The 17,389-nt window shown below is 44.3% G+C and overlaps 1 protein-coding gene across 1 annotated transcript in view; it reads right to left on the bottom strand.

The window, feature by feature from the left end:
• The window catches only part of TBX15 (T-box transcription factor 15), a 133,700-nt gene extending 121,115 nt beyond the window's left edge, over positions 1 to 12,585 (bottom strand). Inside the window, exon 1 of the mRNA XM_054042513.1 lies at positions 12,128 to 12,585. Within this exon, the coding sequence (XP_053898488.1) occupies positions 12,128 to 12,329 (202 nt within the window). The 5' untranslated portion in view covers positions 12,330 to 12,585. The remainder of the gene's footprint in view (positions 1 to 12,127) is intronic.
• Between the last annotated feature and the right edge of the window lie 4,804 nt (positions 12,586 to 17,389).

Genomic DNA, 17,389 nt, shown 5'->3' with positions numbered 1-17,389 from the left:
GATTGATCCAGCATCTCAGAACATCAGAGAGAGATGCCAGTACACAAATCAGGAACACGTGGTGACTTTACAGATGGGGAGGGCAGTGGCTGGTGGTGAATGCCTGACTGGAGTAGTTGAGACCCCCGGTAACTGCCCAAGGAAGAGGTCATGATGATTTCAGTGGGAATTTTGGATGATCAGCACTTCTGAAAATTAGGCCAAAAAGGCTCAGATCTAAAAGGTCAGCACCATAAAGCTACCGTGAGTGGTAGGTGCTCAGCACCTTACAGGACCTGTCCCTAATACAGTAGCTAGCAGGTAAACAAGACTTCAGCATAACTTTAGGTTTATCATACGGCACAACATGATAAAAAATAGGCACTTTGTTACTTCATTTCATTTTTAAATGATGTATATCACAGTCAGAGTTTAAGACCAAAAGGGACCACCAGATCATCCAGCCTGACTGCCTGTATATCACAGGTCACCTGTACCACTCAGCCACCCGCACATTAAAACTAACAGTCAGAATTAGTATCACAGCCCTGTGTGTGTCTGGTAAATACATAAAAAGAGTAATTTCAGAAGCAAGTGCTACATTTGCAAGAGGAAATGTTGTCTAAAGATTTATGATCACCCATCTCAATTATTTCATGGAGGTTTATTTAAGCTTAGGCAGCATTTGGTATAATGTATGGGCTAGACCTTGCTCCCACGGAAACCAGTGGGAGTGTTGCTGTTAGCTACTGTGAGAACATGAGCAGATCCTATTCATTTTATTTCCTGTACTTTTCTCACCCAGATACACAGGAATGCTAATGGCAGAATAAAACCAGGTGAAATGTAATGCACATCCAAATGATTTCAGAAGCACAGACTAAGATGTAGGGATAGCAGAACAGCACTGGGAAGATCTGGGAGCCAAGTTACCCAAAATGTGATTTGTAAAAGTAATAAACAAGCCAGAACACCTTGATATTTAAACAAATAACATCTTCGATCTTATGAAAGGATTTCTGAATGGGATTGAAGCTCATCAAAGCACCAAGCTGGCTCCTAGTAACTGTGAGAAAATCACCTTCAGTCTAATTCTCCTGAAAGAAGCAAATGGGATGAGGGAATGGACAGAACTCTCCTTCCTGAGCCCCATGTTGGACATGGCTATCTACAGCCCGGGAGAGTTGCACAAGGTAAATACACTTCCCAATGTGAAGTCCACAGGAATTGTTGGTGGTGCGAGGCTGATTGGAGAAACCAGAGACATTCTGACATCTCCCGATCATGAGCTTTGGGTTAGTGTGTGGCAGTCCAGATCAGTTCAATAGACAGTCTGATAATATTGTATTATAAAGATTATTAAGTATGAGGTTTAGGCTTGTGAGACCACAAAGGGGTTTATAAGCTATAACCCTGAGTTTGGAATTGTGATTCTTCCCTGCTGATGGAACTTGTGACTCTGCACTTGTGAGATAATTATCCAGCCACTCTCTAACATTAGTTTTATTTTCTTAAAATAATGTATTGATTAATTGAAAATCATAACAATGCTAGGGTCTAACAGTATAGCCTTGATGCAGGTATAGTGCATGCAATTTGCTATGCAAACTTCTACAAATCGCTCTGCCGAAACTCCCTCAGTCCTGATCTGCATCCCTATTACAATCCTGGGACATCTTCAGCAGCTCAGTTGTATAAATTATGTGGAGGTTTTGCAATGTGTGCAGATGTTTATTAGAATTTTTGATGAGAGACCACCAAATTTATGTTCCCTTGTGACCTAATCTAGTGTTGAATGCAGCTCTCCAAAGGTAAGGTGAGGTGCTGGTGCACTAATTCACTGAGCACCAAGGCCTCAATATTGGGACCACGTCCACAGAAATGTGCTGATTATTAATATAACTTGTGTCAATACCTAACCAGTTTGTAAGCTATTCTTCAGAAACCGTAAATCCGTTATTTTAAGGCTGGTTGGCAGTAACTTCTTTTCAAGCTATGCCCAACAGCTTCCTGCCTGCTGGGGATGTCACTGGGGATCTCCATTTGACAACGTTCTAGGTGTTTCTTATGTGCCCATCATGGAAGGCAGGGCCCTTGTCAGTGTGGTGGGGAAACAGAGGTAGATTAGATGTCAACATGAAAGTAAATCTTAAGAAGACAAACTGTTAGTGGCTGGCCTGAAGTATTTGCTGGCCTCACTCTGGCCTACATTACAATCATAATTTACATTTACAAATATAAACATTTTAGATCTTACATTGTCTCTGAAGCAATCTTTGGACAACTACTTTGCATCTGTCACTGGGTCTTCTTCACACCATCTTCACAATATTGTTAGATCAAGAGGGTTACTTAGCAAATGGCACATGGAGATATTAATTTTTCTAATCCTTTTGTCACTTCTCCGAATGATTTTGTAACTCATCATTTTCTAGTCTGCAAATTTACTCAGTTAAAATATTGTATTTGGTATGAATGCTGCTGATAGAGCTTTAACTGGACGTAGGTTTTCTGATCATGTTACAGTTTTAAAATATTTTTACTGGCTTCTAGTAACATTTCAGTTTAATTTTACAATAATAACACTTAGCATTTTTCTGAAAAATATCCCAGTGTTGCTAACAATGTTCAGTGCATCACTATTAGTGATAGTAGTTGTGGAAGTCCTCGTGTAGATGTGGTACGGGAGAATGCCAATATTTTTAATATTGTGTTGTGTAGACCAGCTCTAAGCAGGGTTAGATGACGAGGCGCTTTAAAAGAGAAGGACTGCCTGGAGTCCTGTTTACACTATGATTCCCGTTGTTGTTGCTGCCAGTGGAGATGTACCATTTTTAGCAAAGGTGGAAGTATTTGTTCATTCATTCGTTCATTTAAAAGGCTAATGTGGTTCAACCGAAAAGATTAAATGAAAGCTGGGAACACCATGGACCCTGACTAGCAAATTCTCATCATTTCATCTCTGCTTCTACTATTTAATATTAAATGCTTCCCTCTCCCCTGCTACAAACTGTACAATATCATTAAAAGTGTTTGCACAACATGTTTGAGCAGTAATATTTGGTCACAAACTAATAAAATTCCATCACTAGGTACTGAGAAACCCAACCCTTCTGGGAAACTATGATAATCTAGGAAGCCTTTTTTATAGTATACTAATACTTAAAGGAAGTATTTTTTCACACAACTCACAGTCAACCTGTGGAAGTCCTTGCCAGAGGATGTTGTGAAGGCCAAGACTATAACTTGTTCAAAAAAGAACTAGATAAGTTCATGGAGGATAAGTCCATCAATGGCTATTAGACAGGATGGGCAGGGATGGTGTCTCTAGCCTCTGTTTGCCAGAAGCTGGGAATGAGCGACAGAAGATGCATCACTTGACAATTACCTGTTCTGTTCATTCCCTCTGGGCACCTGGCATTGGCCACTGTCAGAAGGCAGGATACTAGGCTAGATGGACCTTTGGTCTGACCCAGTGTGGCCATTCTTATGTTCTTATAGTAGAAAACTCCCACCAATGTAACTAAAAAATTGATTTAGTTACACCAGCATAAACCCCTGCTATAGATGCACTTAAACTGGTTTACATTGCACTTAAACTGATTTAGCTTAAAGCATAAATTGGTTGAAGTGCTTTTTGAACCAGTTTCAGTACATGTACATTAGTGGTTTGCCCTGGTGTAATTACATTGATTTTAATGGGTTTAGTTACACCAGCACATTTTATAATATAGACCAGGACTCAGAGAGAGAGAGAGAGATTTAAAAAGCATGTTGGTCCTTGAGGGCCTAGGACTGCAAACCTTGTTTCATGCAAGAAATCCATTGACTTCAATAGGAATACTTCACTTGTGTGAGTAATTCTTACTCATGTGAAGAGGGGTTTGCAGGATCAGGCCCTACTGCAATAGAAATGTTATTTTCTGGAGGTACCAGACTTAGAATTGTAGAATCATAGAAACGTAGAGCTCGAAGGAACCTCAAGAGGTCATCTAATCCATCCCCTGCACTGAGCCAGGGTCTCTCGATCTCTCTCTTGCTTTTCCATCTGAAAAAAGCATCAGTTTTCTGTAAAGACAGATATAGATAGACCAGGACACCTCAGCCTTAGGGAGACTAGCTAATCTGATATTTGATATAAGAGCTCAGCCTGAAGTGGGAGGAGGGAGACATGATGGATGGTTAGTAGGAAGTTACTTGACTTGTGCCTGTAATAGAAGCTCTTTAGATTTTCCCTGAGATCTCGTCACAGACGAGAATGTCCTTTGAATTCCCACCTTTTCCCATTTCCTGCAGATGGAATAATTTTGGATAGTTTTGGATATTCAAAATAAGTAACAAAGAAATCAAGACATTGTTTGACATGCTGTCTCCTTTCTAAGACTCCGTTGTCTTGGAAACAATTCCTAGATATTTTCATATTATTCCATTACCTGCAGTCTTAGTTCAGTGTGAACAATTCACCTCCTTGCAGGAAGAGTTTAACAGGCATGACAGCGGAAATCACCAATTCAATAAGATAGAGATTACTGTAGAGATAAACCCTTCTCACTCACTCGCTCTTTTCTCAAGAATGAAAGGTCAAAGTTGGATGAACTTGAGCAACACAAACCTAGTCTGAGCTCCCACACTGAACTCCTGGTTCCCATCTAGACAGCTCCATCTCCTTTTCTCTACAATGTCACCTTCTGACAGCAATAGCATCCACTCTGTGGGCAAAGCACAGGGGGAGCATACATGTCCTAGAGGTTACATTTTCATTATTTCCTCAAATTATCAAATACAGTACAGACTATCATAGTCTCAGCCACTTCTGCTCAACTACACATTTAGAGCTTTCTGTCTAACACTTAATTCTAAGACAGCATTTGAGATCTGCAGATCACAAAGGGGGGTAGATTTCATACACCCCATTTTACAGATGGGCAAGCTGAAGTTAATGTTCCACACCAAGTGAGTGGCAGAATTAAGAATGGAACTGAAGTTTCCCAACTCCTTTTCCTCTGCCTGGGTTGCCTCACCACACTCTATCAGATAGGTCTTAAGCAAAACTCAACTCTAAACAATCAAAGCTGGAACCATATTTTGCAGCTTAGGCCCATGGAGGCTACGTCCATCAATGGCTATTAGCCAAGATGGTCAGGGATGCAACCCCATGCTTTGAGTGTCCCTAAGCATCTGACTGCCGGATGGTGGGACTGGACGACAAAGAATGGATCACATGATAATTGCCCTGGTCTGTTCATTCCCTCTGATGTATCTGGCATTGGCCACTGTCGGAAGACAGGATAGTGGGCTAGATGGACCATTGGTCTGACCCAGTATGGCTGTTCTTATGTTATTATTTCTAACCTATGTACAAATATACATGTCTTGTGTATATTACATTATACATAGATGTATATACATGAATAGGAATGTATGTAATAACATATATACATTACAATAACAAATAAATGGTGATTATATCTCTATGATCAATTGTGGAAGCATGTGGTAAACTGTATTTATTGTTGCAGGAATTACCAGCCCTTTGACTTTCTTACCTGCTTTCTGCCCACTAATCCCTCTTGGCCAGGATTACTTCCCAATTTTAAACCTCTGAGCAGATTTAGACAGCCGCTGTTTGTTGTAGTTATTTTAGACATCCTTGCTTTCTCCTTTCCTCAAAGTCTGGAATTTCCCCCACAAAATTACATGATGCTAAAGTGCAAGATGATCAGTATTCAGTCCAGGAGCACGTTTAAGATAAATAGCTCATGAACACTTAGGTCTAGGCAGAAGAGCTTTATACCATTGGAAAGGACCTGGGAATTCCCCCCTTGCCAAGGGTGTAACGCTTTTGTCCCTAATCTTGGTAGGACACAAGTCATCACCCCATAAAATTAGGACAGTGTAGTGGAGCTTTTTTATAGATCTTTCTAAAATGCATTATTTTCTCTCCCTCTAAAGCCCCACAGTAACTAGGCTGCATGCCTTGACAGGAAGAAGGATATGAAATGCTGACCGAATTTGACAAAATGTAAAACTCTCAAACATTTCTCAAATGTTTTCTTCTGTAAAATATGTGGCATAAACAATATCCTGGAGGACTGTGTAGTATCAAGATGTTACAGGCATTTGTTTAGGGAAATGTGCATATTTCACTGGTGGCTTCTCTGCTTGTAGTATGGCTATCTTAAACTCAAAGAGTAAAAACGCTTACCATGCCCCTGTGTTCTCGCTCGCTCTCTCTAATACAAATAATGGGCCTGTGTAGATCTCTAAAAGTACAACGTAGGCAACTGAGGCTAGGTCTACACTACCCGCCTGAATCGGCGGGTAGAAATCGACCTCTCGGGGATCGATTGATCGCGTCCCGTTGGGACGCGACAATCGATCCCCGAATCGACGCTCTTACTCCACCAGCGGAGGTGGGAGTAAGTGCCATCGACAGAAAGCCGCAGAAGTCGATTTTGCCGCGGTCCTCACAGCAGGGTAAGTCAGCTGCGATACGTCGAATTCAGCTACGCTATTCACGTAGATGAATTTGCGTATCTTAAATCGACTCCCCCCTGTAGTGTAGATGTACCCTGAGAGAAAAACTGTGCTTCAAAGGAAAATCCAGATTTCGAATGTACCCACAAAAATTTCAATCACAAATTTCTGATGAGCAGATGAGCTCACTAAACTCTCCCCCCAGCCTGCTAATTTCACTCCATCACTAATGAAAGATACAATTGTAAATGATGATGAATAAATTATACATAAAGGATGGAAAGATACAGTGATTGACACACTCAGGACGTTAGCGCTGATCATGTTTAGCCTACAAATACCTGGAAACCCAGAGATACCAGGGACGTGTGTTAATTCGTTGTCTAAAAACGTTACTGGACTGGGCATTTCAGTGTCTGATTTAACCTAACAGCTAGTTTTCCCCATCTCTGACATGCGGATAATATTTACCCACTTCCCAGAGGCACAGAACGCTCCGACTCATGAATGTTTGCAGCGCGCGTTGAGATGCGCAGGTGAAAGGCAGTAGCGCTGTGCCAAGTGCACATGGGAGTGCTCTAGACGAGGTCATTCGGGGCAGGTCAAGGCCAGGCCCCCTACAGCAGTTAATCTGCAGCACTAGGGCCCAGAGTCATGGGGCGATATTGCTCCCCTCGGCCGCGAGCTCTGCTCTGGAACCACTACAAACCCTTGGCTAGGGGGGTCCGGCTGCTGGGGCCGCAGTGTGAGCAGGGCGGGGGGCCGGGCAGCAAGAAAGGAGGAGGCTTGCAGGGCTTGGGAGGCTCGCGGATCCGGGTGTTGAGCTTCCCTCTGGCCGCCTGCAGCTGCTCTGCTCACGGCAGGGTCTCACTCTCCACCCAGCCCAACGCCTGGCCCCGGGAGCGCAGCCGGCACCTACGTGTTAACCCGTCCAGCCCACTACAGCCCGCTCCGCCGCCCCCCAGGCCCCGAGGGAAGCCCCCGCCCGAGTCGTGAGCGGCGCAGACAGAAGAGTCCTTTCAGTCAAGGCTGTGCATGTGCCGGAGCCCTGCTCAGAGCTGATTTCAGCGCCTGCCTCCTGCCAAGCGTGGGCAGGCTACGTCCTCCATTAGCTCCCAGCCCCGGGCAGCTCCCTGTGCCATTCCTCTGCGCTCTAGGGTAGCCTCGGGCTACCTTGATCTGTCCTTCATCCGCCCCTCGCCCAGCCGCACGCAGCCGGCCCTGCACACGCACCCAGCGGCTCAGGCAATGCAAGGCAAACCCATAGCAGTACCGCGCACACAGCCTGCCTGCTGCCCCGGCGCCCAGGCCTGCTCCCTGCGCCCGCGCCCCTGGCGCTTCGGCCGCGTGGCTGCGGGACAAGGCCAGTTCTGAGACCCAGCGGGCGTCCTTCTGCTCCGGGCTCGCCCCCAGCCGGCCTGCTCGGCCCAGCCATCCACCGGAGCTATGCGGGGTGGTGGGAATAAACCGCAGTGGAGATCCTGAGCCATCCCCCCGTTATGTCTCTAAGGCCTGGGCTCCGGGCCCTGCGTTGAAGAGCGGAATTGGGGTTCGCCCCGTGCCGTGTGTAACTGATATGGCCACTTACTGGAGCAAGGGCGCATTTTTAAGGATTTATTGACAGTTGTGGGGCGTTTTTCCTTTCTACGACTCTGCGCTGATCACGTAATTACAGAATAAACCAGCCCCTGGCTCCTCACCCAATGCGCGCACGTTCATGTAGGGCTCCATCCTCTACTCCTCACTCAGGAAAACCGGCATTGGCCGCCGGATCTCTCTCTGTGTGTCACACACACTCACTTAGAAAGTCTCCACACAGCCCCTGCCATGCCGTGTGCATATTTCAGAACAACCCAGTTCACCCGCGAGGGGGGTTTAATCCAGAATGCCTTTCCATAACTTTGTGATTCGAATCCAGCTTCAGACTTGTGTAAACTGAGTCTCATAAAACAGCACAAGATTCATTCTGACGACAAGATTCATTGCTAAGGCATTAATAACTTGCATCTACTGGAGAGATCTTTATAAACCTAGAAGATTTATCCAAGTCATTCTCCCCCTCCACAGGGCACATCCGGGCAGCAGATATTGCCCTTCACTTCAGGACAAGGTGGGGCTCTGTCCAGCTTGGGATCTCAGGTCTCATTACTGTTGAATACACTCTAATGCGAGGCCTTGGGCATGGCCGGGAAGTCCCAATACTCGGTGGTTTGTTTAACCGAAAGGGAGATGTGTGAATGTGAAAAGAGTTGGCTCCCCGGTGCACGTGGTTTTGTGCGGAATGGCTTTTGTAAGATCCACCGAGAGAGTCGCAAAAAAGGAGCTTCCAAACAAGAATGAAAATGAGACGCAGCGTGAGGCAGCAACACCAGCATTAGCTTCGTTTCTTTAGGGAAGGAGATAGGGGTCCCAGAACACGAAATTCACAAGCAATCCTGACAACATACAGTCATCCACCTCGCTCGGGCAGATCCCCGGGGAGAGGTGTTAACACCTCAGCTATTCCATATTAAACCCAAACCCCGGTCGCCTTGATAATAAAGAGAAAAATATGGAATTGAAGTATCAAACGAGTCCCAGCTACGCCCGGGTTCCATTAAATATTAGTCTATACAGACAGACACCGCAATATGTTAGCATGAAGTACTATTAATTATTGGTTATTAAGTATTGATTACTTATTTATTATTTATAATATTTCATGCTCGACCCAATTATCGTGATTTTAAAACTTCTCGAGATCCAATTTTGTTTCTTTAATTTCAATTTAATAAAAATAAAAATAAACCCTGGTAGATAACGGAAAACTTTTAACAAAAATAGACTTGAAAATATGGAATTTATGGGAAGTAATAATAATAAATCCATTGTCAACGTACAACATTGTTGATTATTTGCTGTAATATTTGATGCAAGGACTTTGAGTTTGGGGTATTGTTTTTTTTTTTTTTAACTTCTAATGCACCTTTTGAGATTTATTAAGATTTAAATACTTTAGCTTCAAAGTTTGCATTTAATTGGTATTTTTTTTTTTTTTTTGTAAATAAGCATGGTATATGCTATACATGTATATGTAGATAGATAGAGATATTTCTATCTATAACAGCTAATCTATTTTCACCAGCAGCAAAGGAAAACTACAGTAGATTTGGACTGAATGGATTTAATGAAGTGACTGTGCAAATTGCACTCTCAGATTTTTTAAAATTTATACTAGCACCCTAAAAAATATTTTAAAATCTGGTCTTGATTTGCTGTGCTTTATGAAAACACTTTGCTTTCCAGTATTTCAGACGTTAGCTGCCGTGTTTACCCGCTTTCCAGTCTGGCTCTTTGGGGGTCTCACTTTATTCCAAATTCATGCAGAAATGAGCAAGTTAAACAGTCTTATGTTTTGTGTGTAGCCTCCAATAAAGGGTATTAATTGGAAATTAAAATAACGAAAAACGGGATAGCACGCAGATGTGCCAGATTACTGGAGACGGGATTTGATTGATTGATTGATTGATTGATTTTCCTGAGGAATCATTTGTAAACTTGATTTACTTTTTTTTTTTTCTTTTTTCTTGTCTCCACTTTTTCTCATTGCTAGGGAGCATTTTCTTCAGGGAATTCCCTAATCATAAAATTTTAGGCAGGTCTCTTTGAGTTTCAGAGGAAGAAGAAATTGATGTTGTTGCAATTCAGATTACTATTATTAATAATAAAAATAACAATTCCTTGAGAGCTGGAGGGAAGGAGAAAGGGTCTCTAGAATTTTCAGTATTTTCCCACCTTCCTTTTTTTAAAATCCTTTTTTACAATTGTAAAATTTTGACCAGTAACTTTCTGTCCGATTTTTATGCTGGATTTGAGAAAAGCGATCTTTATGTAATCGTTTAAAATTGTACAAAAAAATAAGTATTTGCGTCCCAAAGTATCGTGGGTTCAAGTGAGTACGGGAGGCAGTGATTTTTTCAGCGATTAACAGAAAACTCTACCTTTTGCCCCCAGACACAAAAATTGATTTGGAAATTATATAGAATTCCCTTTCGCCCCTAATCATCATAATCATAATAATAATTGCTGTCATTCGCATTTTAAGAGATTGTGTAGCTGCAAAAAGCCGAAGGCAACTAACCTAGCAAGACGGTTGTTCATCTGGTGAAAAGGAATAATTTTCACCCAATGTCTATTTTCTTTCCTCCCGTAGCTCTAGCCGTGGCATTGATTTGTACTTCTGTATTCCCTGAGTACATTTACAGACAGGGACTTCTATGGAATACATTTGCTTTTTAAAATGGAGATTAGGCATGAGTAAAATCAGCAAGGGACAACAGTTTAATTTTTTTACTCAGGCAAATCTCTTAATTAAGTCAAGATTTTAATTTTTTCATCTAGTGAAAACTAAGAGAATCCAGCCTGTTCTTTCAGACAATCCACAGCAGGAATCCGAGCTGGGGCCAACCGGCCTGTCTTGTACCTTTTGTGTTGTTAACCCCGGGGGTTGTTTTCCATATATTACGCAGTATCTGCCATTGAATGCACGTAGACAGTATTGAATCTATTAGTGTAATTAATATTTTCTTTAAATTACGCCGTATTTTAGTGTATTTCATTTCGTTCCCTTTCCCTTTCTACCAGAAAGGTTGGACTCGAGGAGGGCCAGGCCCAGGGCGCAAGCGGGGAGATCATTACAACGGGCCGCCTGGCCGGGAGCAGAGCTCCCCACTGAAAGTAACGGCGAGCCCCGCGCAAAGGGCGACGGGCCCGTATGGCCCGGGGCTGTCGGTCTGAGCCATGGGCTGGCTGCTGCGCGCCTCTCCCTACAGCGCTGGAGCCTCTCTGCAGCACAGAGCGCTAGCGGGGCACGAGCGCCAGATCCCTCCGGGGCCCGATCCTGCCGCCTCCACACTCAATGGCACTTTGCCCGTTGGCCTCCCCGGGGTCAGGATCAGGCCCCAGCCCTCTGGTAAAGCTCAGGGCGAGCGCGCGGCGCTCGCTGCTTTGCTGCACAGGGCATTTTACCCACGCCTGCTGCTCCCTGCGTTGCTGTGCTGCTTTCACTGGCCAGCCCCAGCACGGGCGTTTCTCACAATCCCTGCTCAGTCAGCCCGGCTGGAGCTTTCGCCTCCTGCCAACAGCTGTTCGTCTCGGACTGGGCACTTTTGTTTTCATAGCGCGCTCGCAGGAGCAAAGTGTCTGCAAAAGCCGGGGGAGGAGGGTTTACAGACAAGGCCGATCACGGAGCGTGCTTGGGAGTGCGGAACCGGGGGGAACCTACTCGCCCCACAGGATTAACCCCCCACACTCCAGTACACCGTGACCCGCTCAGAAATGGCACTAGTTGCTTAGCGGCGCAGGAAATCGCTCAGCGCCCTGCAAAGCGGCGGAGCAAGGAAAGGCGTGTGTCCGAGCAGTGCCCAGCGCGCTAGAGAGAGCAGGGGGAGAAGCAGCGGAGCCGGGCCCCGCCTGGGGGCTGTCAGAGCCAGAGAAAGTGAGTCTCGGCTGGGTGGGAGACATTTCCCCTGGCTCCCCTCTACGCAAACCAGCCTGCAGGAGACAGGGCTGTGCAAGGCTCTGCCGCCCGGCGAAGAGGCCCGCGGCTGCTCCGGGCGGCGTACCGGCTGCGAGTGGCTCTTTAGCTAACGGGAGGGAAGCGGGGTGGGGATAGAAAAGGCGGGTCACTAACCGGGGTTGAGGTCCAGGCACTGGGTCGGGTCTTCGTTCTCCCCTAGCTGGCCATTGGGACTGAGGCTCTCCATGGACAAATCCAACCCCTTGTCCTCCCAGTCTCGCAGTTTCCGCTTTTTATTTGTCCCAATCAAGGCTTCTACCGAGAAAGCGTGAGCCCGGGAGCTGAGGGCTACTGCAGATCTTCTCCGCTCACTCATCTTAGCCCCCAGCCCGGAGCCGCGCCAGAGGAGCAACCAGGGGCTCGGAAGGCAGAGCTTGGGGAGCAGAGGCAAAGCCCGTCGCCTCTCCCCCCACCAGCCCCTCCCCAGCTGCGCCTCCAGAAGAGCCCTGAGTCCTCTGTAGGCTCTACATGAGGCAGGGCCGGGCGAGAGTGGGCAGCCCAGGTCCTCAGCACTTGCTCAGAGGGATTGCAGGCTGGATTTCATCTTTTTTTTTTCCCCCTCTCCTTTCCCTTCTGCCTCCCTCTGATTGATACAAACTTCTGGGAATTTTTTTTCCAAAGAGTTAGGCAGGCTGCTTGCGCCTGTCAAAAAAAAAAAAAAAGTCCCTGGCCAATAGGAGGAAGGGAAGGAGAGAAACCCAAAAGCTGCAACCCAATGAGGTGGGGAGGGGGACTCAGGCTTGAGCGCTAGGAATTTGGCCTGGTGGGTCCTGGAGGAGAATTAACTCTATAAAGAATGGAGCCGTGCAGGAAAAAATCTAGCTATAAATGCAGCGAGGTAACAACTCCAACGCTAATCTAATCCCCTGCGCACCCAGAGTTTTTAGTGACTTCTGGCCACTAAAGCACCAAACATCATAGTATTTGAATGGGCCTTAAAACCTGGGACTATTTGCAGGACGCCCTCAAACGCCGTGCTGTTGTCTTTGTTGCTGTTGCTGGTGGTTGTGGTGGTGGTTTCCCTTTCAAAAGTAACGGCGTTGTTTATTAGACCCGTTTTCCCTGAGAATGGTGTCTCTTTTTAAGTGATTTTGATAACAATCGGGCTGTGAAAGCGGTGTTAAACTGACTGCGCCATTTTGCCCTAGTTGTAAATATTTGCTGCCGTTGGGACTACCTTGTATTTTGACATTTGGATTTTCCATGTTCTTTTGCTAGTGTATAATTTTATCCCGCCAGAGAAAATCAGGTAAAGGCCACATAAATAAATAATAGTATACATCTGTATAACCATCTGGGTAGTGAGTTCGCAGTAAAAATAAAAATAACTCGATTTACCAAGAAAAAACTCGTATGTTTCCGCTAATGTATCTCAGCAAGAAACATATTTTGAATGATTAGATAGACAGATAAACATAACGCTAAGCATTTTATGAAGTAAATAATAAATGAAACATGGAAAATATATCACCAAAATAGAAATTAGAAAAATAGAAGGCCGAACAACATAATAATTGGATCTTCGTCATCGAATAAATTAGAAGGAAAATGTAATAGACACTTCAAATTCAGTAACGGATTGTTTTTATTTATTTATTTATTTATTTATTTATTTATTTATGTTGATGGTCACGGAGGACAAAAGAGAGAAATGGCTGACCTGGAGCTGTTTTCAAACTAGGTAGAACGGCTGGACATGGCTAGGCTAATTTTAAATTAACTTTTGCGATGGATGCGCCATCCCAGAGACTTGTGGGCAGAAATGAAAACTTTGGGCATAAGTGCTGGAACTAGGGGTGCTGTAGCACCTCCTGGCTGGGAGTGGTTCCCATCCTATACAGGCTTTACAGTTCGGTTCAACGGCTTTCAGCTTCCCCATTGTACAAATTGTTCCAGGGCCCCTGACTTTGAGGCAGCCATGGATCAGTTTCTGGGGCTGAACACACACACCTCCGTGTCCGTGTGTGGTATCTTTCACATCTCTCTTTCTGTCCCAATACTCTGTAGCCCTCTGGTAAAGTTAAAACAATAACCTTTGCGAGGAAGAGGTTTTAAAGATAAAAGACCTGAAAGGTGTGATTTCAACAGCTGAGTAACATGGGGAAACTCGATGCAGTTTTCCTGGGCGGGAACTGGGAATTGTTTGTTTCAAAATATATCGCTTTCGACAGCTCACATCCACAGGGGCTGAGCACCAGGCACATACACAGCGACAAACTGAGGTGCACTGCGGTGTTCTCGCCTTTCCCTGCATGGCATGCCATTTGGGGCTTAGGGCGTTCTCAGCTAACCCTGGTTGCAAAGAGGCCATTCGGAAGGGAGGTTTTGAGGAAGCTATTATTATTATTATTATTTATTACTACTACTACTTCTTCTACATTCTTAGGCAACTGGAGAGGTCAGATTTATTTAAATACGATTGTTTTCCAGGGGTTTTCGCTCTAAAGCTAAGGGAGAAGAAATTTCCTGAAAAATTATTCCCTCTTTTCTGCACGCCTGGTAGCATTCTTCTGCGAGACAGAGACAGACAGGACGATTTTACAGGAGAGTCGCAAGTTAGGAGGTAGATTTGAAGAAGAAGAAGAAGAAGAAGAAGAAAAAAGATCAAGAACACACAGAATCACTTATGAAGTTTAGCAAAACGGAATTGTATTTGAAAAGCAGTATATTTAAATCACATGTTGAGCTTATATTTCCGTCAGATACGTTTCCCAGGCTTTAAAAAAAGTGTTGGTTTAGTAGACAATAGTTTTTTAAATTATCTACCAATTTTCATTATAATTGTTAAGATATATAGACTCTCTCTCTCTCTCTCTCTCTCTCTCCCTCCCTAATTTATCTATCTGTATGTGCTATACAACCTTTAGTTTCACAGGTTCTGATACAGGAACAAGTTTTTAAATACAATTTACAAAACCCGCTAGCATATATAGATTATATCCCATAATCATACAACCGATAATTATAGACTCAAAGAGTCACAAAGTTTGCCAATAATTGAGAAGGAGCAAGATTTTCAGATACTAATTTCCATTTGGTAAAGTTCCTGGAGAGTTTGGATGCAGTCAGTATATATTAATATAGGGCTGTGTTTTACATTTATTATCTTGCAGGCACAGAAAGAGGTCAAAATTCCCTGGTATCATTGTGACCTGTAGAATTTACGCGCATAATGCAAATTCGTAGTTCTAATGAATGTCGAAAATTTGACCAAAGTTGTGACCAACAACACCCAACCTGTTAGCGGCTTATCACTGATTTTGAACCAAGAGCAGAAACGCAAAGCAAAGAAATGCCTCTGTTTCTCTGAAATGTGGCCACCGTTACTGCACACGACAGAAAGTAGTTTAATAGTCTTGTTGTTGTTGTCGTTGTTGTTTGTTTGTTTGTTGTTGTTATGGGGAAAACAAAGACTGCCCTCTTGCAAAGATTTCTTCTTGTGTGTTAAGGAGTGTTGTCTGTGGGAGTCCTCGCTAATCAGAAGCAAACATAAAATGAGATCTCCATTCATTCTTAAAAGTCTAGGGCCAAATCCTGGTGCCTTATTCACATCACGACGAAGTCAATAAGTCAAACTCAATGGAGTTGCCTCAGGGATTCATTTGGCCCATTGAAGTTCTGCTCGGGTGAACTAAAAGAGCAGTATTTGGGACCAGCATCTTGGTTACAGCTGTGTAAATCTGGAGTCACTCCACTGAAGTCAGTTTGGAGTTACTCCGGATTTACCGCAGGAACTGGTGTCAGAATTTGACCTTTCCTCATTAAAAAATAATGTATCTAACTCATAGGAAATTCCTGATCCTTATTCAAGGGGCGAATAGTCCTGATTTGCCGGAGTATTGTCAAGGAAGCTGCTCCGCTGAATAAAGACCCAGGGTTGCAGGGTCGGGTCCGAGGGTGTATAAACAAATCAGACTCCAGCTTTCCAGTCGTCGCAGTGCAAGCTGGAGATATTCCTTTCTCTCTGGCAATATTAATGCAAGAAAGAAATGGGGGTGCCTGCTGCGGGGTGGGAGAGCCATGCAGATGTTCTGCTCTCCGAGGCGGAAAGGAGCTGGTTTCAGACACAAAACGAGAAACGTTAACTAGAATCCTGTAGCAGCCAGAGCTAGCCTGGGGATTTTTCGAGCTAGTAATTGAAAACAATGTTAAAGCTAGTCAGCGGGTGTGGGCTGAAGGCTGCCTTATAATGTGAGCGAATGATTTACGTGTCTTTAATACAATTTAGATTGTCTTTAAAGCGGATTGGAGTATGTTTAAACCAGCGCTTGTTTAAGAGGCGAGATTAAATTAGGCAGAATTGCAGTTTGCCAGTGGAATTTCAAGAGAGGTGAATTTCCTGTGCTGTACAAGGTCATTTATTGTGACTGTAAAAAATATGCCTACACTCTCTTTTTATAGCCTGCACAAACGGTATTGTTATTTATTATTAGCTAATTAATAACTATACACCCATTTGACACCGGACTCCTTCAACCGCTTCTCCTGGGTCCAGCTCAGGCTTTGAGTAGTGAAGCACCGCGAAATGTTTGCAGTTCCAAGCGTTTTTAAGTGGGGTTTTGTTCGTTTTTTATAGAATAAAAATCTCTATTAGTATTTTAAACAAACACCATGCCAGCCTCTTAAACCTTCCAGATGTTTGCAATAAAATGTCAGGTTTTGCCTTTGGGGACTCGAAATAAAATTTAACTACTTTCACCCTGTAATTATTCTCTTAGCTCTCCCTCCATAAATTAATCTGCTTTCTATCAGGAGAGAGAAAAAAATCTGATTATACACTTGGACTATAAAACAAGCCACCAGCTCCCCTCCATTTTACCAGGACTTCAGCCTGGTTGGCTTTGGGGTGTACAGCCCCAAAGCCCGCCCGTTGTTCCGGGCTTGGTCTGCCTTCCTTTTGTTTTCAGGGCGAAAGTTAAAAATCACCAAAGCAAGGATTTGGTAGGAAATTTCCTTCTCTAAAGCCAGTCAAGTGCCCGCGTGCCCCCGCCCCCAGAAGGCGATACCCCTCTGGAATTAAAACTGCCCCTGACCTTCCACCAGCTCCAGGCGTCGCTTCTTCCCAGGCACTAACCAGACCTGACTGTTGTGAAATGCAGCGGCAGTGTAGCCCTGTCCGTCCCAGGATATGAGAGAGGCAAGGTGGGTGAGGTAATAGCTTTTATTGGACCCACTTCTGTTGGGGAGAGAGACGAGCTTTGGAGATTACTCAGAACTCTTCGGAAGCTGCAAGGCTCCTCTCTCCCCAACAGAAGCTGGTCCAGTGAAAGATCTCTCCTCACCCACCGTGTCTCTCTGACTGTTGTGAAGCATTCCCGGGGAGCGTTTTGGAAATAGTTACGATGGATAATTCATACCCAATAAATTTCCCTTACT

This window comes from Malaclemys terrapin, chromosome 1, assembly GCF_027887155.1.
Source record: "Malaclemys terrapin pileata isolate rMalTer1 chromosome 1, rMalTer1.hap1, whole genome shotgun sequence".
NCBI lineage: Eukaryota > Metazoa > Chordata > Testudines > Emydidae > Malaclemys > Malaclemys terrapin.
Note: the sequence above shows the minus strand (reverse complement) of the source record. Positions and strands in the feature narration are given on the sequence as shown.